Here is a 25,895-nt window from a genome sequence, read left to right as displayed (position 1 = left end):
TGCTGTTGTTTTGTGCATTTTTGGAGACATTTTGTGTGTGTAATTTGAAGGATGCACAAAATTAGACCAAAGACCACAAGTGCTGTAAGGAAATCTTAGAAATGTTATTATATTGTATAAAAACATTAATAATTGTAAATAAAGATGGATTCAACAAACTAAATTATAAATAATATTTCATTCTGTGGTTCATTATGGTATTTTTAAATGAATGTAACTCAAAGAGGGGCAACTTTAATCACAGGGGGAGGGGCCACAAACATGTGATTGCATCTGATCTGAGGGTCACATGATCAACATTCATATCAGCATTAGAATAATGACCAGTCTTTTTGTTGCCAATTATTTTACTTTTTTGCTCATTTTGTGCATTGTATTGTCCTTTTATGTGTTTTTGAAGTCATTTTGTATATGTTGGCTTTTGTTTTATGTATATTTATTTTCCTTTTGTGTATTATTCAATCATTTTGTGTATTTTTAGTCAAATTGTGTGTTTATTTTGGCAGCCGCACATTATACCAAAGGCTACACATAAAGCTACCACTTTAAAATGTCACTCAGAAAGAGGCCACTTTTATCACAGTGGGCGGGGCCACAAACATGTGATTGTATCTGATAACATGTGATTGTATCTGATGTGAGGGTCACATGATCAACATTCATGTCAGCATTAGAATCAAAGCATTAACACAGACAAAGAGTGTGTGTATTTTTTTGTGTGTGGTTGTTTTGTATTTCATTTTTGTACAATCTTTTTATATTTTTTGTCATTTTGTGTTAGTTTGGTGCCTTTTGGGGGCTGATATGAATGTATGAACGTAGTTATTTCTCACTCACCTTCAGATGGTTCACAGCCTGACAGACGCTCCAGTTGTGTTTCTGCAGAGCAGCTTGACTCTCCTCCGTAGTGACACCATGAACCAACCCCTGGACCTGGATCAGATGTGGAAATATAATAATAAACCTGTTTTTAACATAACAGCTCTCAGTACAGCCTGGGAAAACAAAGATGATAATTCCATTAAACACTGAAATAGTTTTTTTTCCAAACAAATTACATTTATTAAAAACTAAATGTTCTTTTTATTTGATCCAGTCCAAATCAAACCATTAAAACAAAAGCATTTCATTAGTTGTATTTGGCAATTGAAATATACTGTTCTCGTTGGAGTTCTTTTTATCATTTTTCTTCCGCACCTCCTTTGTCATGAAACTCCTCTTAGGCTATTAATGCAGCACTAATGACACGTATGTCACCTCATAGGGGCAATGTCAAGGATGTGCAGTCGACCTTTTTTGGAGCCAAAATGTCAAGGTCAAGGCAAGTGTCAAAAACCAACATTTTCCATATCTCTACGAATATTTATCGTACAAGTTTGATGCTTATATTCATGAAAGGCGACTGTGGCTCAGGTGGTAGTGGGTCGTCTTCTGATCGAGAGGTTGGGGGTTCGATCCCAGTACCTGACTATGTGTCGAAGTGTCCTTGGGCAAGACACTGAACCCTAAGTTGCTCCCAGTGGTCGACTAGCGCCTTGCATGGCAGTCCTGTCCCACTGGTGTGTGAATGTGAGAGTGATTGGGTGAATGAGCTGATATGTAAAGCGCTTTGAGACTGCTTCAGTGTGGTGATAAAGCGCTATATAAAATCAAGTCCATTTACCAAAAGCTCATTTCAAGGGAAGTATTTTATTTTTTGGATTGAAGCTGTACGACATACCAGTAAAAAGATCGGTAGGGGTCAAAGTTCATGACGTCACAAAAAACAAAGAAAAAAATGTTTCCCTATAACTTGGCCACTGGTACCTTTCAATGTGTGACCTTGACCTTCGCTCAAGGTCATTATTAAGGTCAAGAACTCCTCAGAAAAGTGACACCTCCACGTTCTCGATACGACGAAGCTCAGCCAAACAAAAAAGATACTTTATTCCCTTTAACTTGGACATAAATTGAGATACAGTGCTCAGACTGGTACCATTGAACCACATTTCCTTTCAATGTGTGACCTTGACCTTTGCTCAAGGTTATATTTAAGGTCAATGTCAGTCTTCTGTTTTTCCTGCATTATTACTTTCAATTTCATTAGTAAAAACAACAAATATGTCAACAACTCCAGATACAGGTTGTCATATTAGTTAATTTTCAATTACCAAATACATATTCACCTTGCGAATACAAGTCTTGCCTAGTTTTTAGTCTTTAGTCTTTTACTGGAACAATAAAACACAGTCCAACATACTGTAAAGAGCCATACATCATTAAACTTCTACCTATTAAAATTAATTATTTAACAATCTACTAATTAAATGATAAGGCGAGTGCAACAACTAATGTAGATTAAAGGCCAATGGAGGGCATCCATCAGTGAATTACACAGTACCTGTGTGATGCTCTGCTGCTGTTGCATGCTGGGAACACTGGGAGGATCGTTGTTGTTGTTGTACGAGGTGTTTGGTTTGGGGGCGATGGGCGGAGCCTGCTGCTGCATCATGGGTTTGACAGCAGCCATGTTGGCTGTTCCATATCTGAACAAAAGACAAACAACAATATTTATCAGGAAAAATACTAAGTGTGAATTAAAGACACTTAAAGTGAATTTATTATTCATCAGAAAGTTGTTCTCATAAATCATCTGAAAGGGATACACTCACAAATGTCAAAGGTTGAAATTAATGCTTAAAATTTGTTCTAAATCAGTGTTTCTCAAATGTGGGTACGTGTACAACTAGGGGTATGCGATGGCACTACAGGAGGTACTTGAGAGAGAGAGAGGAAAATTAAGATATAGGGTTTTATAATGTTTATTTTTAGTTACAAATGATAATCATACTAAATATTACCAGCAACTCACCAAATGGCAACAAAAACACACAAAATAAGAAAAAAATACACTGATTAATAAAAAAGAACAAACAACAACAAAATACACAAAATGACACCAAAAACACACACACTAGGAGAGAAAAATACTATTAACAGCAACACACAAAATGACAACAAAGACACTAAATATACAAGATCACCACAAAATACAGAAAAATAACAGAAACAAACAAAAGGACATAAGAAGAAACAACCAAACAAGACCAAAAACACACATAACTAAGAGAAAATAATCTAAATAATACCAACAACACACAAAAATGACAACAAAAACACACAAAGAGAAAAATATACAGAATAATAAAAAGAACAGACAAAAAACAACAAAATACACAAAATGACACCAAAGACACACAAAATGATGATAGAAATGATCTGTTATCACTCATTTATTCCATCATTACGCTCTAAAGTTAATTTTTCCACAGAATTTTGAGCAAAATGTTGTAGTCGGACAAAGTGGGGACTTGAACCCAAAAAGTTTGAGAATCACTGTTCTAAACACACCAATTATTCACAAATGGTTGAATGAAAAGTTTGGTACATTGCATTGTGGGATTTGGAGTCATGTGGAAGAAGCAAAGATGACTGTGAAGCAGAAAACTGCTATTTCCTCATTCTTACTATCATATTTGTATTTTTGTTTCCAATTTAAAAACATTTTTGCTCATTTTGTGCAAATTAATGTCATTTGCAAGTTTATGGAGTCATTTTGTCAATTTTTGTTATCATTTTGAATGTTTTTTGTTCATTTTGTTTGTTTTTAAAGGCTTCATGTGTATTTTAGATGTCCTTTTTGTGTATTTTTCTATCATTTTGTCACTTTTTGGAGTCATTTAATGGATTTACTTTGGGGGTCACACATTATACCAAAGGCCACATATAACGCCACCACTTTAAAATAATGTAACTCAGAGACGGGCCACTTTTATCACAGGGGGCGTGGCCACAAACATGGGATTGTATCTGATCTGAAGGTCACATGATTAGAAAGAAAGCATTTGTGTGTCTTTTTTGCTAATTGTTGTTTTTTTTTAAAAGTCATTTTGTGCATTTTAGTTGACGTTATTATGTTTTTGGAGTCAATTTCGTGTACTTTTATTGTTGTGTGTTTTTTTTTTTTTGCTATTTTACTCATTCTAGTAGGTCAGAGGGGTATTCCATAAAACGGGTTATGTTCAAACTCTGAGTGTGTTCTGGCTCAAATGAGGGAAACTAAGTATCTCATTCCTAAACGCGAGGTATGTTCTTCTCTGAGTATGTTACCATGGCAACATTGTCAGTGAACTAAACCTGGTCGCTGGCAATTTTTATCAAAGAAACCCTGGGTTTCTAACTGGCTCCGCCCACCTGAACACCGTTTCTGAACACTTTAATGAACCTTAACACTCTTCTCTAGTAACATCACACACCACAGACGCGTTCACATCATTACTGTTGTGTTGCTTTACGTTTTTTTTGTTTGTTTGTTTTGTGCAAACGGTAATTTTCTTTATAACATTGTGGATACAGATCATTAAGTTAAAGACACTGAGAGGTTGATCTGCATTAAAACATTTACTGACGTCTGTAGTAAAGTTCACTGAATACAAACCTGTGGATAATGTATAGGTGGAAATGATCATTTAAATGAATACACTTTTAAGGCTCAATTGTTTTTTATATTGTTATACAGTTAAATCTGTAACTCACGTCTCTTTGAAGATATGATGGCACAGTGAATTGTGACGCTGCTCTTGAAAGTGACGGGTTCGCGTCCCGCATCAGTGTTCTTTTATGACATTTTTTAGGACGTCTAGATGACTCTGGCGACAATATTACATTAAAAATCAATATAAATGATTCGATATCAAGCGGCATTTACTGTGTTTATATCCAGTGTAACAGGAGGGCTCTCTATGCAGCCATCCTATGCTGCTGCCACGTCTCCTCAGACACATTTTTTTTATATTATTCACCGCTCGTCACGTCACTGAAGCAATAAAGTGATGAAGCGACCAAAAAGTGTGACTAATTACGGGTGATTTAAGCCACTATAGTCACTGAAGACTGAACACACCTTTAGAACAGGCTCATATTCCTCAAACACTGGCTTATTTCACCCATTAGGGTGAATAAATTACTATTTTCTGGGTGGTTGTCATGGCAGCTCAAGTTATCTTTGATCCATTGATGATGGCTTTTTATCGCGCGCGTGCACGTAAGTAACCCAAGGTTTACATACTCAGGGTTGATTAACCCACTTCATACCAGCTGTAATGGAATCAGATACCCAGAGTTTCCCATCGCGGGGTATGTTGACCCAGAGTTGATGGATAGACTCAGAGTTTGTTAACCCGCCTTTATGGAATACCCCTCTGGTGTGTTTTTGGAAAAAATGTGTGCCATCATAAACAAACTAATTGTTGAAAAACTTTAACTTTGGAAAAGTTTTGCGCAGTGCATTATGGGATTTGAAGAAAAGTGTCTTTAAGAAGTGTGTTTACTTCATTCTTTCTGTGATGTCTTGTGTTTCTCCCTCAGAAAAGGAGGACAGTGATTGGCTAACATTTTTTTCCCCCTTTTAATCATTTCCTTTGATACAACGTCACTCTAATTTTTAAGGTATTCGTGTGTTTCCGTGGAAACCACAATATCAACATCCATAATCTTTTGGTGATTTTTGGTGATGGTAAAGGATGAGAACAACTTTTAGATGAAACACAGTTTAAAAACATGTGACGTACGTAGTGAAGCAGCTTTAAAGTGAAAGTATAAAAACTAACCTCTCTAAAAATGATTGTCTCTCTGGCAGGGGGGCGGGTACAGAACTCTGAGGTCCGTCCATCAGTGACCTCCCCTCACCAAACGACAGGGGATCCAATAGAGAGCTGGAGGAGTAGATGGAGCTAGCTCCACGATGGGTGGAGTATGATGAGGCTGGAGGCGAGGCTGAGGAGGCGGACAGGAGGGGACCCAGGAGCCCTGGTCTACGGCTGGGGGAGACGGACAGAGGAGGAGGGGGTGGGACCAGGGGGAGGGGTGAGGAAGACCGTGAGCCCGGCTGGGAGTAGGCGTGGTCTCTGGGGGGGATCTGGGGGGGCGTGTTGTTCTCACACACCAGTGACATGGAGCCATAGCCGGTGTGGGGGGGTCCAACACGTGCAGGGCCATGTTTGGATGTACGCAGAGGAGGGGCGGGGCTACGGGGAGGAAGCACCGGCCGTTCCTCTGACCCAAAGGAGGGGGAGGGGGATGGAGGAGGGAGGTAGATCTGTCTGTGCGGCGCCAACGGAGCGAGAGGCATGGGCAGGGGGGAGGAGGGGAGGGAGCGCCCCGTCGCCATGGGAACCTGCAGCTTCACCATTACCTGCAGAAGAAGAATGTCAGTGTAAAGAGAGAAAAAATAAAAAAGTAAAAGAACGAAGTGTGACGTCACCTCCCGCTGCAGCTCCTGGAACAGATCAGCTGACTGGGACTCGCTACGACAGGCCACGCCCCCACCACACACCGCCAACGCATCGTCATCAGAGCCTTTGTTGATGAAACGCACCTCCTGGTCCTCTGATTGGTCCTCCAGCTCAGTGGTGACCTCGTCATACGACGGCTGAGGGAGGGGCCAGTCCAGGATGGAGGGTGTGTCCTGATGGAGCAAAGAGCAAATAACGCTGACTTCTCAAACTTGGGGTCGCCAGATACCTTCAAGAAACTAAGAATATGGGGTGGTGTTTAGCTCAGTGGGTTGAGCGCCCGCCCCATGTACAGGTTCCTCACCTGCAGCGGGTCCAGGTTCGATTCCCGGCCTGGGAGCCTTTCCTGCGTGTCATTCCCTGCTCTCTCTGACCCCTTTCCTGTCAAGCAACTGTCATATAAAGGCCACTAGAGCCAAAAAAAATCCTTTAAAAAAAAAAAAAAAACTAAGAATATTTTCTGAACAATATGAGCTTATTTTTACCTTTTTTCTGCAACTACACCAAACTTGCCATATTTTTGCCCCTTTTAATGCATTTTTGCTATATTACCTCCATTTATGATACTTCTCCATCACATTTCAATGCCTTTTCTGCACATTTTTTCCCCTTCCTACACATTTTCAGCACTTGTAAACCCTTTCGACCACTTTTAAGAATCAGAATCTTTATTTGTCATGTTAGAGCAACAGCGCAACAAAATTTAATTTCACTTTCAACTCCTTGTTGAGAAAATTTGGCCAATAGTGTTGAGAGACCAGCTGATCCATTCCATAATTTCGATTTATGATCGAGATGCAGAGAGAGGTTCCTATTAGATTATGACAAGACAATAGCAAGACAAAAAGCAGCAAGCAGGAAAAAAGGAGAGAGCGAAGGAAAAAGCGTCCGTCTCCTCTGAGAGCAAGGAGTAAAATAAAAAAAAATAAAAAATAAAAAACTAATCTCACATACAGTATGTTGACCCATTATTGTCACTTAAATAAAGTGTTCTAACATTGGCCATACCAGCCTGTCATTGCCCGATCCCGTTAGATCTTGGAAGCTAAAAAGGTCTGGGCCTGGTTAGTAGTTGGATGGGAGACCACTGAGAATTCCAGGTGCCACAGTGGGGTGGCAGTCGCTGCAGTGGTATCTGTCATTGTGTCCTTAGGCAAGGCACTTCACCTACATTGCCTAGTGTGAGTGAGTGTTGGTGGTGGTCAGAGGGTCCGATGGCGCACTATGCCAGTCTCGCTTCCGTCAGTCTGCCCAGGGCAGCTGTGGCTACAACAGTAGTTTGCCACCACTAAGTGTGGAGTGAAAGAATAATGCCTTAATTCTGTAAAGCGTCGTTGAGTGTCTATGATAAAGCGCTATATGCAATTGATGCATTATTATTGTAACATTTAACCAATTACTATGTTTTTTAAAATCCCATTTCACCACCTTTTCTACATTTTTTGTCACTTTTAACCCATTTTATTTCTTTTTAAAACAAGATACAAGGATGTTTCATGTATCAAGCACAAATGATTGATACCTTCAGCGTGTCGTCGTCTCTCTGACGTGTCTCACTGAGCGGAGAGGGTGTGGTCGAACTGAAGCTGTCGTCTGTGAAGTCAATAAGCGAAACTTCGCTTTTGGTCGACCACGAGTTATGCCCCTCCCAGGGGCGGAGCTTCAGGCCCAGGGACGCCCCAAGCCTTTTCAACCCAGACGAAGGAATGGAATTGTTTTCATCATCGTAATCATCCAGCACTGAGTCGTAGAAAGGTTCTGAACAAGGAGAAGAAAACAGAGAGTAAGTCACACTGTAGAACAATACAATACTGAGATTCAAGTAGAAAATACAGACTCACTCTTCAGAAGGATGGCTGGTTGAGGTGGACGAGGGGGGGGCTGCTCTAATCAAACAAATAATACAATTAATGGTTCATTATGTGAAGAAGAAGAAGCAGAAGAATGTTCACTTTACTTTAGGACTGCTGGTAGTAGGGATGTAAGGATGTTTCCTGAATCGGCTAAAAAATGATGTAGATAAGAGTGGATTAAATTGGATAGAGCACAATATGAGTTTCAATACTCTGATTAAAAAATAGGGGGCGCTGTGACTGGTTTAGTGACGCTAGTTTTGGCTGAATCAAAAAGCAGCGGAAAGAGAAGAGCTTTAATCAGACCAAAAAATAAGACCTGGCCTGACCGAACACGACTCGAACCCGTCTGATCAGAATGAAGCCGATGTCTCTTTAAGCCTGAGCCCGTTTCAATCAGACACTGTTCATGTCATGGCGCTCGACGTGTAGTGGTGAGTGAGCATTTATAGTGTGTTTCTTGCTTTAATAGAAACATCACCTGATTTACTGCACAACATTCAAACCCAGCCCGATCCCATGGTATAACTATCAAAATTAACCCTGAACCTGAGCATTTTGCCTTTCTGAAGTTGGAAAATGAAAAAAGTGAGAAGATAAGAGTAAGGACAAAGACTCTATGCAAGTATTGAAAGGAAATACAAAGACACGATCCCTTAAGAAAAATATGTAAATTCGTAGCCTCGAACATAAGCTGCACTATAAAAAAAAAGAAAGTCACCTCTATTTTGTCATGGAAACTATGATTTGAAAACTTCTCATATTTTTATCTTATATGTTTTAAAATATCTGTTTAACTTTGTATGGTGATGAATGAAGAAAGGAGCAGTTTAATTTGGTTCAAGAGTTTAAACAGTATGTAAGAAGGTTAGAAGAAGAAAATATAGTATAGTATAGTAGCTCTGGAACTCATTGCCACCTGACCTCTGTTTGAACTCGCCTACTCACTATAAATAAATATTATTTGTTTTTATCTGGTTTTGTACAGTGTCTTTAGGTAACCTGAAAGGCACTTTTAAATTGAATGTATTGTTATTATTATTATTAACAAAATTATTCTTGACAATTTAAATAAAAAAAAATATATATATATATCTGTATTTTCAATAATCTGTTTTTTTTCTCCAGAATATTGAATCCATGTATTATAATTGAAAGAAGTGCATCATTTCATCTCAATCGTTATTTTTTTTTATTTTGAAATCGAGAATCAAATCGTTGGTTTAGTGTATCCTTACAGCCCTACTCAGTAAATATGAATGGATAAAAAACAGAATTTATTCACTTTTGGCTCTGTTTGGGAGTTTGGTCGGCCTCGCTGTCCTTGAAGTGAATCCCAGCACATCTGGAGGGTCCATGGGGTTCCCTAAATACAGACTGGACAACAAGAAACACCATTTAAACATTGATCCAATAGTTAAAATATAGATACATTTTCTTGGACAAAGAGAAGCTGAAGTTGTCGTGGCCTACTGTAAACTACATTTGACCCCTTCCTTATTCCTGATTATTTTGCATATGTATCACTCTTAAATCAGCAAATCAATTTTAATATGTGACAAAGTCAACCCAAGTCAATTTAAAATGCATTTTCTGAATGATGATTTGATTTATTAAGGGTTGGGAAAAAAATCCAAACCATACCTGTCAATTCTTGAATGTGAAATGTTCTGGCGCCCGCTACGAGCCATCCCATCACCCCAACCAAGCTCCAGGATCTCTTATACTTGTCAACCACTTACTAAATACAATTATGTGATTATAATCTGGTAGGCCTACCTTTGTTTACATTGAAATGCTGTGAACATTCCTACTTGGGCTGGGCGATATGGACCAAAACTCATATCTCAATTTTTTTCTGAAAATGGCGATATACGATATAAATCTTGATATTTTATTTTATGTGACACTTTTGTTTTTTTCTCCTCTAAGGGACAGCATGGGTGTGAATGAGTTCTGTCTTGTTTAGATGAACTGCCACCCAGGATACTTCAGGTGCAGTTCTCGCGAGGCTAGTGATAGTTTTTTCAATTGCCAAATACATTGTATGTGTAGGAGTTCTTATTACTTTTCTTCCGCAACTCCTTTGTCGAGGAACTCCTCCTAGGCTATTAATGCAGCACTAATGACACGTATGTCATCTCATAGGGGCAATGTCAAGGATGTGCAGTCGACCTTTTTTGGAGACAAAATGTCAAAGTCAAGGCCTCGTCAAATGTCAAAAACCAACATTTTCCATATCACTACAAATATTTATCATGCAAGTTCGATGCTTACATTTATGAAAAGCTCATCTCAAGTGGAGTATTTTATTTTTGGGACCAAAGCTCTATGACCTACCAGTAAAAAGATTAGTAAGGGGTCAAAGTTCATGACGTCACAAAAAAAAAAAAAAAAAAAAAAAAATGTTTTCCCTATAACTTGGCCACAAATTGAGATACAGTGCTCAGACTGGTACCATTGAACAACATTTCCTTTCAATGTGTGACTTTCACCTTTGCTCAAGGTCATATTTAAGGTAAAAAATTCCTCAGAAAAGTGAACAAAGTGAGACCTCCACGATCTCAGTACGACAAAGCTCAGCCAAACAAAAAAATACTTTTTTCCCTATAATTTGGACACAAATTGAGATACAGTGCTCAGACTGGTACCATTGAACCACATTTCCTTTCAATGTGTGACCTTGACGTTCAATCAAGGTCATATTTAGGGTCAAGGTCAGTCTTCTGTTCCTGCAAACATGTATTTGCCTTGCGAATACAGGTCTTGCATAGTCTTTTAATTGTTATTACAGTATAACACGGGATAATTACGGGACAATACTAATACGAGACAATGGCGGGAAAGAGGGGTAAAATACAGGAGTTTCCCGGCCAAAATGGGATATTTAACAGATCTGATCAAAATCCATCAGACCCGATGTGAAAAAGTTATGTCCCACCATTGTTAAAATATGAGTTAACTGTGTCTTCATATATGTGAGTACCGTTTGACTGGCCACACCCAGGCTTGATTACTGCTATGATTGTTTAAAAAATAAATCAGTGAAATAAAACCTGTCAAACAAAGTGAAGTCAGCTACAAGATCTAAAAAAAAAAAAAAACAGGATTCAAAGAAGTTTAAGAACAAATGAGAAACACACTGATATCTATGAGAACCACGTATAGATCCATTATCCACGCCAAGAGTCAAAAGCTTTTTGGAAGGTGAAAGGCTCGTTACTTCTGGAATAAAAACACATCATACCAACAGTCAAGCATGCTTCACCGCTCGCTGTGATTAATAAAACAATGAACTGTTCATCTAACACAGGGCTGTCAACCGCATTTTAGTTCAGGGTTCAAATAAGGACCAGTTTGATCTTAAGAGGGCCACAGATTTTATGTGAACATTTTCTAATTTCAACATTACTGTGTCCTAGTTTACACTTCTATGTATACATAAAATACAAAAAGGTCATACATATCAGTCCCAACAGAATGCTCACCTTAAATTTTCTAGATTTTGTGACTAATTCCTATTTAATTAAGGGAAATATTATGTAACAATTTGAGGGAAATGTAAAGATTTTGTAAGAATTGTAAGAAAAAAACAGTTTAACATTAAAAATGACTGCAACGATTCATGTTTTCTCTGTAATTTTTACTTTCTCATCTGGGCCTACTTGAAAGCTCCAAAGGGCCGGATTTGGCCCCTGGGCCATGAGATGCTGCATGACCCAAGCTCTCATGAGCTGTGCAGCAGGACAACAAACCAAAACATAACAACAAATCCACCTCTGATTGGCTCAAATAAAACCAAATGAAGTTTTTAGAAATGCCATGGGTCAAAGTCTGGAATTCTATCCAATGGAGATGCTATAATGTGACATAAACAGGAAGTTCATGCTTATAATGCTGAGTAAAAACCATTCTGTAGAGAAAAGTGGGGCATAGTTAAAGACTCATCAACAATTATTGTAAACACTTGATTTCAGTTGTTGCTGCAAAGGGAAACAACACCAGCTGTATGGTTCAGGGGAAATTACTGTTTCACATCAGGTCAAATGGGTTTGCATTTTTTTCCCCCTTTAACTCGTGGTGGCCCTTTGGGGACCAAACGTGTACCTTCTGCTTATTCAGTGTTCCAAACTCAATATAAACATATATATATGAGCTTTGGACAGGAGTTTTCTTTTACTGTCATGTTCATAATTCCATGATCACTTTTATTGCAACATGTATAGAACAGGAGATACAAAATGTACCCACACTCTGATTTGGTCCCACTGACTCCCATTATAAGCACATATTTTGGATATCCTGACATATAAAGGTGGTTTTCACAAAAATACCTAATAAATCTAAGCCTCTACCTATAAAATACAGGGAAAACAGGTTTTAGGTGGTACCGTTTTGTAGGGATGTAACGAATAAACGTAAGGCAGTTAAAAATTGATTCATATGTATCACGGTTCACATCGATGCTCTGAAAATTGAATTGCAGTACTTTTTTTAAACAGCAGAGGGCTATATATCCTTCTCGTCTAAAAGTGTAGGCGGCGGGCGGAATCTGGCCGCCATCTACTCTTAAACATGTTCATAAATGATTCCTTACCCCTTTAGCACCGAAGGAATATCTGTAATATTACGTGAATATCTGTAAAAATCACGTTTTTCTATTAGCTCTGTCTGCTAGCATAGCTTCGCTTCTTCACTGCAAGGATATCTGCATGCCAACCAACCACTGGGTTACTCGCGCCCTCTGCTGGTCCAAACAAAAATCTGATGTAAATACAGTGCAGACTTTTTTTTTTTTTTAAAGTCCAATTGTTAAGGCACAAAATACATTTTCAGTTGTACTTTTAAAAAGAAAAGGAACTATTATGTAGTTTTGCATTGTTTACTATAGAACCAGAATTTAAATTAATAGGCTTCTTCTTCATTTGTATTATTCCTTTATTTATTTCATTTAAGATTTATTTTTAGTTAAATTGCATTGTTTTGAATAGTTTATCAAGGGATTCTTTTGACAATTAAATATAAAAGGAAAATAGTACAGTATTTTCTACTTTCTTTCACCCCCAAAAAATAAAGGAATATTTGTCTACATTCCCAGTGTCAGGGCAAAATTGTTAGTTATGTTTATTAACATATTTACTCATAGACCTTATTCTTTTTAAGGCTTTAAGTTGAGACTTTTCATTTCTGCTGTCTCATGTTTTCTGCTCTCTTCTCGAGGTCAGCTTCCCAAAACACATCTTATCCCTCAGACACAGAGGCATGACACACTCACATGCCTACACACACTCACATAGTCACAATACACACCCAATACACATTCATTCATACACACAAACACCATACACGCACACACCTCCAACACTCACGACAATCAGGAGATACCAGAGAACTGGTTGTTTTGACCTAAAGAAGAAACTGTCTCTTTTCACTCTCTTCTTTCACCTCCACCCTGTCCTCTTTATCTCCAGGGGGAGGAGGGAGTGGGACAGAGGGGGAATATACGTGATGAGTTAGAACTGTGCCACTGTCATCGGACGTCCGCCCAGGGCGGTCACTAATTTTGTCCTTCTTTGTACTCCTTTTTATTTAGTTTTATAATAAACCTTTTTTATAAAATCATCAATGCCTCGCCTGGACTCCATCATTCAACCAGAGCCCTAAATCATGTCTCCAAATGAGGTCAACCGCAAATTTGCCATGACACCAGTCTGTAAAATAAATTGTGAGACAATCGTATCGTGAACCCAGTATTGTGAATCGAATCGTATCGGGAGTTGAGTGAATCATTACATCCCTACCATTTTGGTATAAGCTTAGAGTGTCGTTTTTTTCAATAAATGCTCATAGCTCAAAAAGTAATAATGCCTCAAAATCAATGTTTCTATCAATTATTGACCAACTAAAGTCTGTAATAACTTCATATCAAATGTTGCACTTCGCACATTATTTGTTTATTTTGAAAATGCATATTTTGTGTTTTTCTCATCGGAAAAAAAAAAAGGTTTTTATGACAGAAAGGGCATAAAAACATTAAAAAAAAACACAGAAATATGATGAAATTTTTTTATTTATGGTTAGGTCTGGAGTTGTTGAAAAGATCTGATGAGAAAAAAGTGGGACAAAATATTTATATATGACATTTTGAAGACACTTTTATGAAGGGCATCATTTTGATACTTAAGATCAAAGAGTGTTGTTTTTTTCAATAAATGATCATATTTCTAAAAGTAATAATGCCTCAAAATCAATCTTCCTATCAATTATTGGCCTACTTAAGTCTGTAATAACTTCATATCAAATAGTCTACTTGGCACTCTATTTTTGAAAAAAAAATGCAAATTTTGTGTTATTGCATTGAAAAAATTGTGTTCTTAGGACAGAAAGAGCACAAAAACATTAACAAAAAATACAGAAATATAATGAAAACTTTATTGCTATGGTTAGGTCTGGAGTTGTTAAAAAGATGTGATGTGAAAAAAATTGGGTGGGGGGGAAATTATGTACAAATTTTCCCACAGTTTTATCAATGGTACCGTTCTGGTTCCTAAACTCAAAGAGTGTCGGTTTTTTTCAAAAGTGCCCCAAGGGTTAATAAATAAAATCATAATTTAGAAAACGCATTTAATATGGACTTGGACTGAGTTTGTCAGATATTAACATTGGTTTGATGATCCAGACTGTGTGATAAATAATCAGGAATAAGGAAGAGGGCAAATATTTTCTATAAAGCTTTTCTAATAATAATGTGAACCTGTTAAAGGTGCAGTGTTGCCCTCTGGTGGCCACCTACTGTTACTGAACACAGTGTTTATTCAAACATTGATTAAGTGTGTGATGAACCTGTCAATGCGGTCTGCGTGGCCCCAGCTACGGTGTGGGTCAGTGTCTCCGTGTCCCGTGTGGATGAAGGAGTGTTTGAGGGGTCGACTGATGTCGTGGGCCGACAGACCGGCTACAGACGTCACCACGTGGCGAGGGAACTGACCCACACGCAGCGTACGTCTGTTCTGACCTCGCCACCAGTAGTGCTCCGCCCTGTATGGACACACATGCACACAGCTAACGTCAAGCTAAAATCAAGCTTATGCTCCGCCCTGGATGGACACACATACAGCTCACGTCAAGCTAATGCTCTACCCTGGATGGACACACACATAGCTAACGTCAAGCTAACATCAAGCTAATGCACCGCCCTGGATTGACACACACAGCTATTGTCAATCTAATGCTCCGCCCTGGATGGACACACACACAGCTAACGTCAAGCTAATGCCCCAACCTGGATGGACACACACACAGCTAACGTCAAGCTAATATCAAGCTAATGCACCGCCCTGGATGGACACACACACAGCTAACGTCAAGCTTATGCTCCACCCTGGCTGGACACATACAGCTAACGTCAATCTAATGCTCCGCCCTGGATGGACACACACACAGCTAACGTCAATCTAATGCTCCGCCCTGGATGGACACACACACAGCTAACATCAAGCTTATGCTCCGCCCTGGATGGACACACACAGCTAATGTCAAGCTAATGCTCCGCCCTGGATGGACACACACACAGCTAAACGTCAAGCTAACATTAAACTAATGCTCCGCCCTGGAGGGACACACACATATCTAACGTCAAGCTAATGCACCACTCTGGATGGACATACACATAGCTAACATTAAACTAATGCTCCGCCCTGGAGGGACACACACATATCTAAAGTCAAGTTAATGCACCACCCTGGATGGACCAGAGGGCATGCACTGTAGCTGTTCCCACTCAATGTTCTTGAAGCCAAAATACAGTGCTTAGGGGAGCTTCCATCTTGCAAATTTGACGTCATTTGAAACCAGAGTCTGCGCAGTAGGGTCCGGCGGGAGGAGCCCTGGAAACACGCTCCGCCCATTTAGCGTACTGCCCTGATGACTTGCGCAGCCCAGCTATGCCGCAAACTTAAGTATGTTTCCTACTGGAAATTCTACAAACATCTTGTCCAGATGATCAGATCACAGAGGTTAGTACTAGTACTAGTAGCTCAAAAAAGACGTAAAAAATTAAAGGAAAAGTCTAATGGCGTCTCGGCTTTCCTTCACAACGTAACTGCTATTCACAAAGATCACAATGACGTCAAATCCCGTTTTTCAACCTCAAATAACTTATTTATAACAAACTTCAGTTTAGGTTTGGAAAAAAAAACATGTTACGGGTATTTTAACTTTACAGTTTGACCAACATCCCCTCTGTTATCATTGAGGAGGCAGAGTTTATGACCTATACTGCAGCCAGTCAGCAGAGGGAGCTCTAAAAATAAAAGCTTCACTTCCTTGGGAGGATGTCCGGTCCATCTTTATTACAGTCTATGGGATGAACACACAGATAACGATAAGCTAACGTCAAGCTAACGCTCCGCCCTGGATGGACACAAACACAGCTAACATTAAGCTATAGTCAAGCTAACGCTCCGCCCTGGATGGACACAAACACAGTTAACATCAAGTTAAGGTCAAGCTAATGCTTCGCCCTGGGTGGACACACACACAGCTAACGAGCTAACAGCGCTACACTGCTGCTGCTCAGAGTGAGACACACTAACCTTCCTTCGATGATGGTGATGACGTCGTTCAGTGTGATCTGGAGCTTTTCTTCTTCTTCAAAGTCCTGCAGGGCTCTCATGTCTGTAGGCATGGTCTGAAAATCACACAACATTAGTTTGTCTGTAGCAGTGGAAGAGTTAGTTTAGTTTGTGTAGGTATAACAAAATGATACGTGTGAGTTAGGGCAGAATTTTAGATTTCAACTTTATAATTTAACATATATTTTAACAGTTTTTTTCTTGATTTACTCCATTTTTCATTACTGTATTTGTCACTTCCCTTTAAAGTGTTTTTATATAATTATTGTCTGTATTTATTTTATATCCAGCGGCTGCAATACAAAAAAATACTTTTTAAAAATATTCTGGTAAATTTTTAGAAAAGTTTCATAACTTTTAAGAACAAAGTTTAAAATAAGTTTCAAGCTGCTGGAGATGATAAAATGTATTTAATCAATAGATCAAAGATAATTTGCTAAAAAGATCAATAAAATGTTTAAATTGTTTCTACAAATCTACAATCTCCACTGTGAACGCTCTCTTATGCTGCATTCGATTGCACTAGGAACTCGGGTAAATGAACGAATTGGAAAAGTGCAATAAAACGGCCCTTGAGCTCGGGACCCCGACTCGGGAACTCGGCAGGATCCAATCAGCTCGAGTTGGTCGGAAATTTGATGGCGGTGCTCACCGTCAGACGTAAACAGTCACTTTCTCTGAATTTAGTGTGTCACTAAAAGTGCAGAATAACTCTGTAGTGGTATTTCCATCCCTACTAGGTTCATTTGAACGCCGCTCTGCATAAGTAATGACACCGTATAGTTCAATGCACTCTCTGCAGTCTATGGTTCTATGAAGCATGCAGGATTCAACCCGCTCGTGCAATGAAGTCTTACTTAAAGTGTAGGAAAGATCTCTCTCTCTCTCTCTTTTACCCTTAATGAGCCAATATATATTTATAATATATATTCATAATATATATTTATAATATATATTCATAATATATATTTATAAATATATATTATCTCATTATATATATTTCCCCAGCAGGCATTTTTGCTCCTCGAAAAATATTAAAAAACATCAGCTTGCTGTGGCCAGTCATGTTTTCCGAGCTTACTGAATGAAATTTGGAATTTCCGGATTCCGAGTGCAATCGGATGCAGCGTTAATGACATGTTGGTAACATTTGGTGCATTGCATTGTGGGATGTGGAGTCCTGTGGACAATAATAGAAGTGTTTTTTCTTGTGTTTCTTCTCAAGACAAGAAAGACAGTGACTTGTTTGACTCCATTTTTGTTCTAGTTTGTTCCCAGTATTCCCAGTGATATTGCCTCACTCCACCACACATTACATTTCTTTGTGTACACCCCAAAATAAACATCGGCCAACTTTCAGTAAAAACAGCAGAAATGTGTTGAGAATCACTTGGTCAGAGTTTTTTTTGGGGCAAACAGGAAATCACAGTAAGAATGAAATAAAAACACTTCTATGCATCCGTCTACAGGCTTCCATATCCCACAATGCAATGCACCAAACTTTACCAACAATGTCAATAAGAGAGTGTTTACAGTGGAGATCAAAACTAACTTTAGAGAAACAAATTCAACTTTACTTCTTTTTTTCAAGCATTTATATTAGAGATGTAACGATTCACTCAACTCCCGATACGATTCGATTCACGATACTGGGTTCACGATACGATTCTCTCACGATTTATTTTACAAAATGGGACTGTATATAAATGACTGAAAAATATTTTTTTTGGGAAAATACAATACTATTTTTCATTGTCAAAAGAATCCCTTGATAAACTATTCAAAACAATGCAATTTAACTAAAAATAAATCTTAAATGAAATAAATAAAGGAATAATACAAATGAAGAAGAAGCTTATTATTTAAATTCTGGTTCTATAGTAAACAATACAAAACTGCATAATAGTTCTTTTTCTTTTTAAAAGTGCAACTGAAAAGGTATTTTGTGCCTTAACAATTGGACTTTAAAAAAAAAAAAAAAAAAACAGTCATTTTACTGTATTTAGGTCAGATATTTGTTTGAACCAGCAGAGGGCGCTGGTAACCCAGTGGTCGGTTGGCATGCAGATATTTTGCAGTGAAGAAGAGATGCTATGCTAGCAGACAGAGCTAATAGAAAAACGTGACTTTTACAGATATTCACGTAATATTACAGATATTCTTTTGGTGCTAAAGGGGTAAGGAATCATTTATGAACATGTTTAAGAGTAGAAGATGGCCAGAAATAAAGTATTAGCAGATTTCGCTCGCTGCCAACACTTCTGGGTAGCGCCCTCTGCTGGTTAAAAAAAGTACTGCGATTCAATTTTCACAGCATCGATGTGAATCGTTATACCTATGAATCGATTTTAAACTGCCTTACGATTAATCGTTACATCTCTAATTTATATACATTATAATATATATTCCTGACTCACAATAACACATTTGTTAATATATCACAACTAAAGTGCAGCAGTGTGATTAGGGAACACTTGAGGATACCCAGTAAAGTTTAGATAAGATAAGAGATAATTGATGTCAGTGTATCAGCTTTCAACTTTGTGTGATACAGTTTTTGAGGCTGATTGTGGTTATGATTGTGGTCTATGTCCACTTCCTGTTTGTGTTTCCTTGTGTGTACCTCTAACAGGAAGTCTCTGAGAGCAATGAAGGTGGGTCTATCGTCAGGTTTGGGGCTCCAGCATTGCAGCATGACGTTATAGATGTCCTGAGGACAGTCGTCTGGTTTACACAGCCTCTCTGCCTCCACGTCCACCTTATGAAGGATCTACACAGAACATTATAATAACAGGATGTGATGCTGCAGGGTTCAGGTCAAGCCTTTCAGAATAAAAGCAGGACCTGGCTCCCGTTCAGACCCAGCCACGGCTCTTGACCATGGGTGAACATCTCCCACAGAGTCACGCCAAACATCCACGTGTCAGACGCATGAGAGAAGGACCTGGATTTAAGAGACTCTGGAGCACACCTGGACACACAAAGATACACAAAGAGAGCCAGAGACACAGAGAAACACACACAAAGAGACACATAGAGAGACAAAAAGAATAAAAGAGAGTGAAATAGAGTAAAAAAAGAGACAAAGAGAGACACAGATAGTTAAATAGCCAAAGTGTGACACAAAGACACAAAGAGAGCAGAGGCACACACAAAGAGAGTTAAAGAGACAATCAACGAGACACACAGGGAGATATGGAGAGAAAAAGAATCAAAGAGAGTCAAATAGGGACAAAAAGAGTCAAAGAGAGTCAAAAAGAGTGAAATATAGTCAAAGAGAGTGAAATAGAGTTAAAGAGAGTTAAATAGTCAAAGAGAGTGAAATAGAGACAAAAAGAGTGAAATAGAGTTAAACAGAGTGAAATAGAGTTAAAGAGAGTGAAATAGAGACAAAAAGAGTGAAATAGAGTTAAAGAGAGTGAAATAGAGACAAAAAGAGTGAAATAGAGTTAAACAGAGTGAAATAGAGTTAAAGAGAGTGAAATAGAGACAAAAAGAGTGAAATAGAGTTAAACAGAGTGAAATAGAGTTAAAGAGAGTGAAATAGAGACAAAAAGAGTGAAATAGAGTCAAAGAGAGTGAAATAGAGACAAAAAGAGTGAAATAGAGTTAAACAGAGTGAAATAGAGTTAAAGAGAGTGAAATAGAGACAAAAAGAGTGAAATAGAGTTAAAGAGAGTGAAATAGAGACAAAAAGAGTGAAAAAGACTTAAACAGAGTGAAATAGAGTTAGAGAGTGAAATAGAGACAAAAAGAGTGAAATAGAGTTAAAGAGAGTGAAATAGAAACAAACAGAGTGAAATAGAGACAAAAAGAGTGAAATAGAGACAAAAAGAGTCAAATAGAGTTAAAGAGAGTGAAATAGAGACAAAAAGAGTGAAATAGAATTAAAGAGTGAAATAGAGACAAAATGAGTGAAATAGTGTTAGAGAGTGAAATAGAGACAAAAAGACTGAAATAGTGTTAAAGAGAGTGAAATAGAGACAAAAAGAGTGAAATAGAGTTAAAGAGAGTGAAATAGAGACAAAAAGAGTGAAATAGAGACAAAAAGAGTGAAATAGAGTTAAAGAGAGTGAAATAGAGTCAAAGAGAGTGAAATAGAGACAAAAAGAGTCAAAGAGAGTCAAATTGAGTCAAAGAGAGTCAAATTGAGTCAAAGAGACTCAAAGAGTCAAAATAGAGTCAAATAGAGTCAGAGAGTCAAATTGAGAAAAATAGAGTAAAAGAGAGTCAAAACAGAGCCAAAGAGTCAAAATAGTCATATAGAGTCAAAGAGAGACATAAAGAAACAAAGAGAGTTAAATAGTCAAAGAGAGTCGAAGAGAAACAAAGGGAGTCAATATCCAAGGAAACAAACCATCTCCACCTCTTATGTCATCCTTACCAGGGGAAGGGGACCTTGTGTCCCTCCTCCATGATGTAGTGGTCAGTGTGAGAGGGCAGCGCCCTCATTAGACCAAAGTCTCCAATCTTCACCTGTTCATTGGTGGACAGCAGAACGTTCCTGGCTGCCAGGTCTCTGTGGAGGAAACGGTTCTGCTCCAGGTAGGCCATCCCACACGCCACCTACACACAGTTCATTACCTCATCACCTTAAGAATCTTTGGTTCACACCGACACTAATGTACATATCATGTTCACTCACCTGCACAGCGTAGTTACACAGGGAGGAGATGAGGATGTGACCCTGACGTTTCCTGAGGCGATCCAGTAGAGAACCCAACGGAGCCAGTTCAGTCACCTGCACCCACAGCATTCATTCATTAAGAACTATGACAGACTTTACAGTTAAAACACTTTCCCATCATTAAGTTGTAATTACCATCTTCATGGGCTGCGTGAGGACGATGCCGTACAGACGTATCAGGTTCTGATGACTCAGTGAGTGCATAGCGTTCACTTCTCTGATGAAATCATCCAGACCATCAGAGTCCAGAACTCCTGCCTTCAGACACTTCACTGCCACCGACAGCTAGAGGTTTAAAGATCAACAAATGATAACAAAGAATTAACACTTCAATTTGAAATCAGTTAGAATTAAGTGTGCAATGATTCATCTATTAAATCTATGAATGGATTTATATTCCTATGATCCAACTACATGAATCTGTGCTCGGCTAGTTGTCCTTCCTGATGACACACATCGATATAAAATGGTTTTTAAAGGTAATCAATCGAGTGTATGGATACAAGGAAATAACAGCAGACATTATATAGATGTGGTAGCACATGTAGCGTTAGCTCGTTAGCATTAGCGCTGCAGAGCCTCATGATAACCACCATGTTAAAAGGTTCAACCATTGCTCACTGAACCTGAACACATCATTGTTAATATTAATATTGCACTATTTTGATGAATAAAAACAATCAGAAGAGTCAGGTAAACCTAATATGGATTTTTATTGAAAATGAAAGCAGAGAGGTTAACATCCTGTTAATTCAAACTGAAGTGTTGGTTAGACTTTATTCAAATAAAATGTGAATACATTTTTACTTGTTTATGTCAATCATTATTTATAGACGATTCACCGCATAATAAACATCAGAAATCTAGTAAAGCTCACCTAGACTGTCCAGTATCAGGGAATTATTTCACTCACACTGTACACATTATTATTTTTGATAAAAGGTAACTGAATCGTTCTAAATTACCCAATATCATCCATGAATCAAATCAGCAACAACGAATTGTGATTTGAATCGAATCATTAAAATGAAACGTTTCACTCCTAAAATCTAACGTTCTAGGTTCTCACCACTCTGCCGTTGGGCGCCGTCCACTCTCCTCTCTTCACCACTCCAAACGTTCCGTCTCCGAGCCGTTCAAACAGCTGCAGCTCAGACTCTCTGATTAGACAGGTGAGGGAGGCGGAGCTCTCACTGTTGGCCGACGCTCCACTCAATGCTGCCCCCTGTGGGAGGGGCTGCTGGGAGTCGTTATCAGGACGTTTCACTGGGAACACCTGCAGGTCCAGAGGTGGAAAATTATGGTTTTATATCGTGTTTACAGAAGGATTGAACATAACCACTTGACACATGACAGAATGTTTTTAAAATAACTTTTTTATTCCTATAAAGAGTTTATATTATATTATATTTTTAAAACCACTATTTTCAGCACTTACAAACCCTTTCCACAACGTTTCCACCTAATGTCACAAATGTTGACCCATTATTGACCTCTTTTCACCATATTTCATGCTTATTTGGGCCAATATAACCACAATCATGATTTTTTATGCCCATTATTTGCCAATTTAAACTTTTTTACTGCTACTTTTAAGCCAATATTGACACTTTAAACCTCTTGTTACCACTTTCTTTGTCCGTTTTTGGCCACCCTAATCTGTCCTCGATCTCTGAAACCTTAATTTGTTAAGAACCACTGTGTTAGCAGGACATTACTGCACCTTGCTCATCCAGGATTTGCGTTTGCAGAGTGCTCTTCTTCTCTTAACGGCCTCCCAAAGCCTCCTCTGACCTAAATCAAAAAGGAAACAACAGGAAACATGAACAGACACCAGGATGATGGACTCCCATGTGTTCCTGTCACTTTCAAAGGGTTCGTTTTGTTTGCACAGACACAAACATGCACTAAAACAATGAAAGGCATTGAGGGAATCATCATGATGTTCTGTTCACCCACCAGGACGGCCCATGCCGATCTTCTCCAGGTCTTCATTCTTCACGTAGTCAAAGTGTGAGAGACGTGTGACGTTCAGCTCGTCTCTGATACGGAGGAAGTAGTGCTGCAGCTGTACGTCAGTCAGTAGCTCCAACAGCCACTCAGTGCCCTCCTCACACTGCATCTACACACACAAACACACACTCATTAATCATCAATGTTAATTCAAATTGCTGATGCAAAAGGGCTTTTAATGGATGCTAGACATAAAAATGTAGTCATGAAAGCAGATGTTTACACTCTTTACTGTTTTGTTTTTATAGCCACGGTGTTGTGTGACTAAATAATGAAAGAGTCATATTTTATTATATTCAGAAGGTGTTGTACTTTATTTTTGTTTCTTCTTTAAATTCGAGATGGGCAGCTGGTGGCCCAGGGGCACGGCCGACCTTTGGTCTCAATTTGTGCGATTCCAAAAGTAAATGCACAAAATGACAAAAAAGTACATAAAATGACACAAAAATACACAACATTACAGAAAATGATAGAAAAATACACAGCATGAGAACAAAAATGCACAACATGACTCGTATCACATATAAAAACGCAAAAATAGACAGAATTACAGAGAAATGAAACAAAAATGCACAATGGCTCTGTAAGCGCCATTTTATACAGCTTACATGTTCATTAATAATTCATGTTTATATATTAGTTTGTATTTCATATTTTGTATATTTTCGTTAAAAGAAAATGACACATTTCATATGCAATATCTTGATTTAAAAACTATGTAAATTTGTGAGAATTTGGGCTATTTACAAAGAAAACACAAGATGCATGTTATTTTGCCATAAGAGGGCGGAGTTGTATTATTTTTGCCCATGAACGGGAAGTTCATGGGCAAAAATAAGAAGAATAAAAAAGATGGCTGACGGAGCAACACGGTTGTTTTACCGTGCTGCGAAGGACAAAGTTGTCACACGCGTAAAACCAGCCTCAGTGTCAGTCATTTCCGGAAGAGGTTAAACTAAGAACATAAGAGAAACATAAAGAATCAAAGATTATCCTCTACATTAAGTAAAACAACCAGCTCACGAGCCCGACGGATGGTCACCATGACGATGCAAGAACTGCACAAGTCAGCACAAGAGTAAGCTTCTGAAGAGATTTAAGACAATAAGGATGTTGTAGTCTTCATAAGATGGCACTTATTCAGAAAGCAATGCAGGCTTTGTGTCATGGACTACTTTACTTGAACCTTTGTCAATGAATGAAATGAAGCAGGATGGCGTGAGACAAGAAACGAGTGAGAAAGAAAACGTGCAGTACCGAAGGCGACCAAAATACACGGAAAAGGCCCTGGAAGATCTTTTGCAGAGAAAAATCAATTTAAGAAGAGGAAAGCTTTCTCTAGTAATGGCAAAGATGAATAAAATAAGTGGTATGATGAAAAATAATGACAATCCAGATACTGTTGATGAACATTTAAATGAGTTTTCAAAACTCATGAGTGACTTTGACCAGTCAAATGAAAACGTTTTACAGCTGCTATCAGAAGAAGAGAAAGATGCTGATCAGTCATATTGGTATCAACCAAAAACGGAAGATTTCAGTAATTTCATGATGGATGCTGAGAAACGGACAATCGATGCAAGGCAGCAACAACAGGACGACGTGGGACCAGACGAAAGGTGGATCGAGAGGGAAACGATTGGGATCCAGCGCATCCGAGAACGGGTCCAGCTGCAGTAGTTTAACTACAACATCATCTTGTGCACGTCGCAAGGAACAAGCAGAAATAGCTTCTCTGATTGCAAAGGCAGAGAAGTTAAAGGAGAAACAAGCTTTGGAGATGGAAGAATTGAGGTTAAAGGCAAGGAAGGAGCAGCTGGAAATTGAAACCCAAATTGCTGCTTCTACTGCAAAAATAAAGGTATTGGAGGAATGTGAGTATGAGGATGGTGAAACCAAAAGTGTAATCTACCAGCGTGCAGACTTGTTGCAAAGTTCGCCCCCAGTTGTTACAAGTAAACAGTCAAATACATAAGCAGACCACAGTACCAGGCTAAACAGGAGATTCCTACTCAAAGGATTGAAATGGACAATGTTAATTTGTGTGAAGTAATGTTAAAACAGAATAACATTACAGAGATGTTGGTTAAGCAGCAAAGACTCACAAATTTACCTCAGAGAGATTTTTAGTGGTGATCCTTTAGATTTTTAATCATTCCTTAGAGCTTTTGACCATACAATCAGTATTAAAACTGATGATGACAATGATAAGATTTACTATCTGGAACAGTTCACAAGAGGTGAGCCTAGAGACCGAGTCAGAAGTTGCCAACACATGAGTTCTCAGAAAGGCTTCCATGAGGCTATGAAACTCTTAAACTATCATTACGGCAATGAGATAAAAATCGCAACAGCTTACATGAAGAAGGCGGTAGAC

The 25,895-nt window shown here is 38.5% G+C and overlaps 1 protein-coding gene and 1 pseudogene across 3 annotated transcripts in view; one reads left to right on the top strand and one right to left on the bottom strand.

The window, feature by feature from the left end:
• The window catches only part of tnk2a (tyrosine kinase, non-receptor, 2a), a 43,252-nt gene that overhangs the window by 4,790 nt on the left and 12,567 nt on the right, over positions 1 to 25,895 (bottom strand). For all 3 annotated transcript variants that reach the window (XR_003672541.1, XM_028434934.1, XM_028434933.1), the window contains exons 2-18: positions 23,465 to 23,627; positions 23,229 to 23,299; positions 22,575 to 22,781; positions 21,641 to 21,790; positions 21,464 to 21,559; positions 21,203 to 21,384; positions 19,663 to 19,789; positions 19,442 to 19,588; positions 16,780 to 16,874; positions 15,029 to 15,223; positions 9,471 to 9,562; positions 8,174 to 8,218; positions 7,855 to 8,090; positions 6,302 to 6,505; positions 5,649 to 6,232; positions 2,381 to 2,525; positions 838 to 933 (exon numbers count right to left, since the gene is read on the bottom strand). Coding sequence is in view for 2 of the 3 variants with exons in the window: in XM_028434934.1 (XP_028290735.1) it covers positions 838 to 933; positions 2,381 to 2,525; positions 5,649 to 6,232; positions 6,302 to 6,505; positions 7,855 to 8,090; positions 8,174 to 8,218; positions 9,471 to 9,562; positions 15,029 to 15,223; positions 16,780 to 16,874; positions 19,442 to 19,588; positions 19,663 to 19,789; positions 21,203 to 21,384; positions 21,464 to 21,559; positions 21,641 to 21,790; positions 22,575 to 22,781; positions 23,229 to 23,299; positions 23,465 to 23,627 (2,835 nt within the window). In the remaining variant the exon portion in view is untranslated. The remainder of the gene's footprint in view (positions 1 to 837; positions 934 to 2,380; positions 2,526 to 5,648; positions 6,233 to 6,301; positions 6,506 to 7,854; positions 8,091 to 8,173; positions 8,219 to 9,470; positions 9,563 to 15,028; positions 15,224 to 16,779; positions 16,875 to 19,441; positions 19,589 to 19,662; positions 19,790 to 21,202; positions 21,385 to 21,463; positions 21,560 to 21,640; positions 21,791 to 22,574; positions 22,782 to 23,228; positions 23,300 to 23,464; positions 23,628 to 25,895) is intronic.
• LOC114454601 (uncharacterized) lies at positions 7,327 to 7,444 on the top strand (annotated as a pseudogene).

The sequence above is a fragment of the Gouania willdenowi genome, chromosome 20 (genome assembly GCF_900634775.1).
Source record: "Gouania willdenowi chromosome 20, fGouWil2.1, whole genome shotgun sequence".
NCBI classification, from domain to species: domain Eukaryota; kingdom Metazoa; phylum Chordata; class Actinopteri; order Blenniiformes; family Gobiesocidae; genus Gouania; species Gouania willdenowi.
Note: the sequence above shows the minus strand (reverse complement) of the source record. Positions and strands in the feature narration are given on the sequence as shown.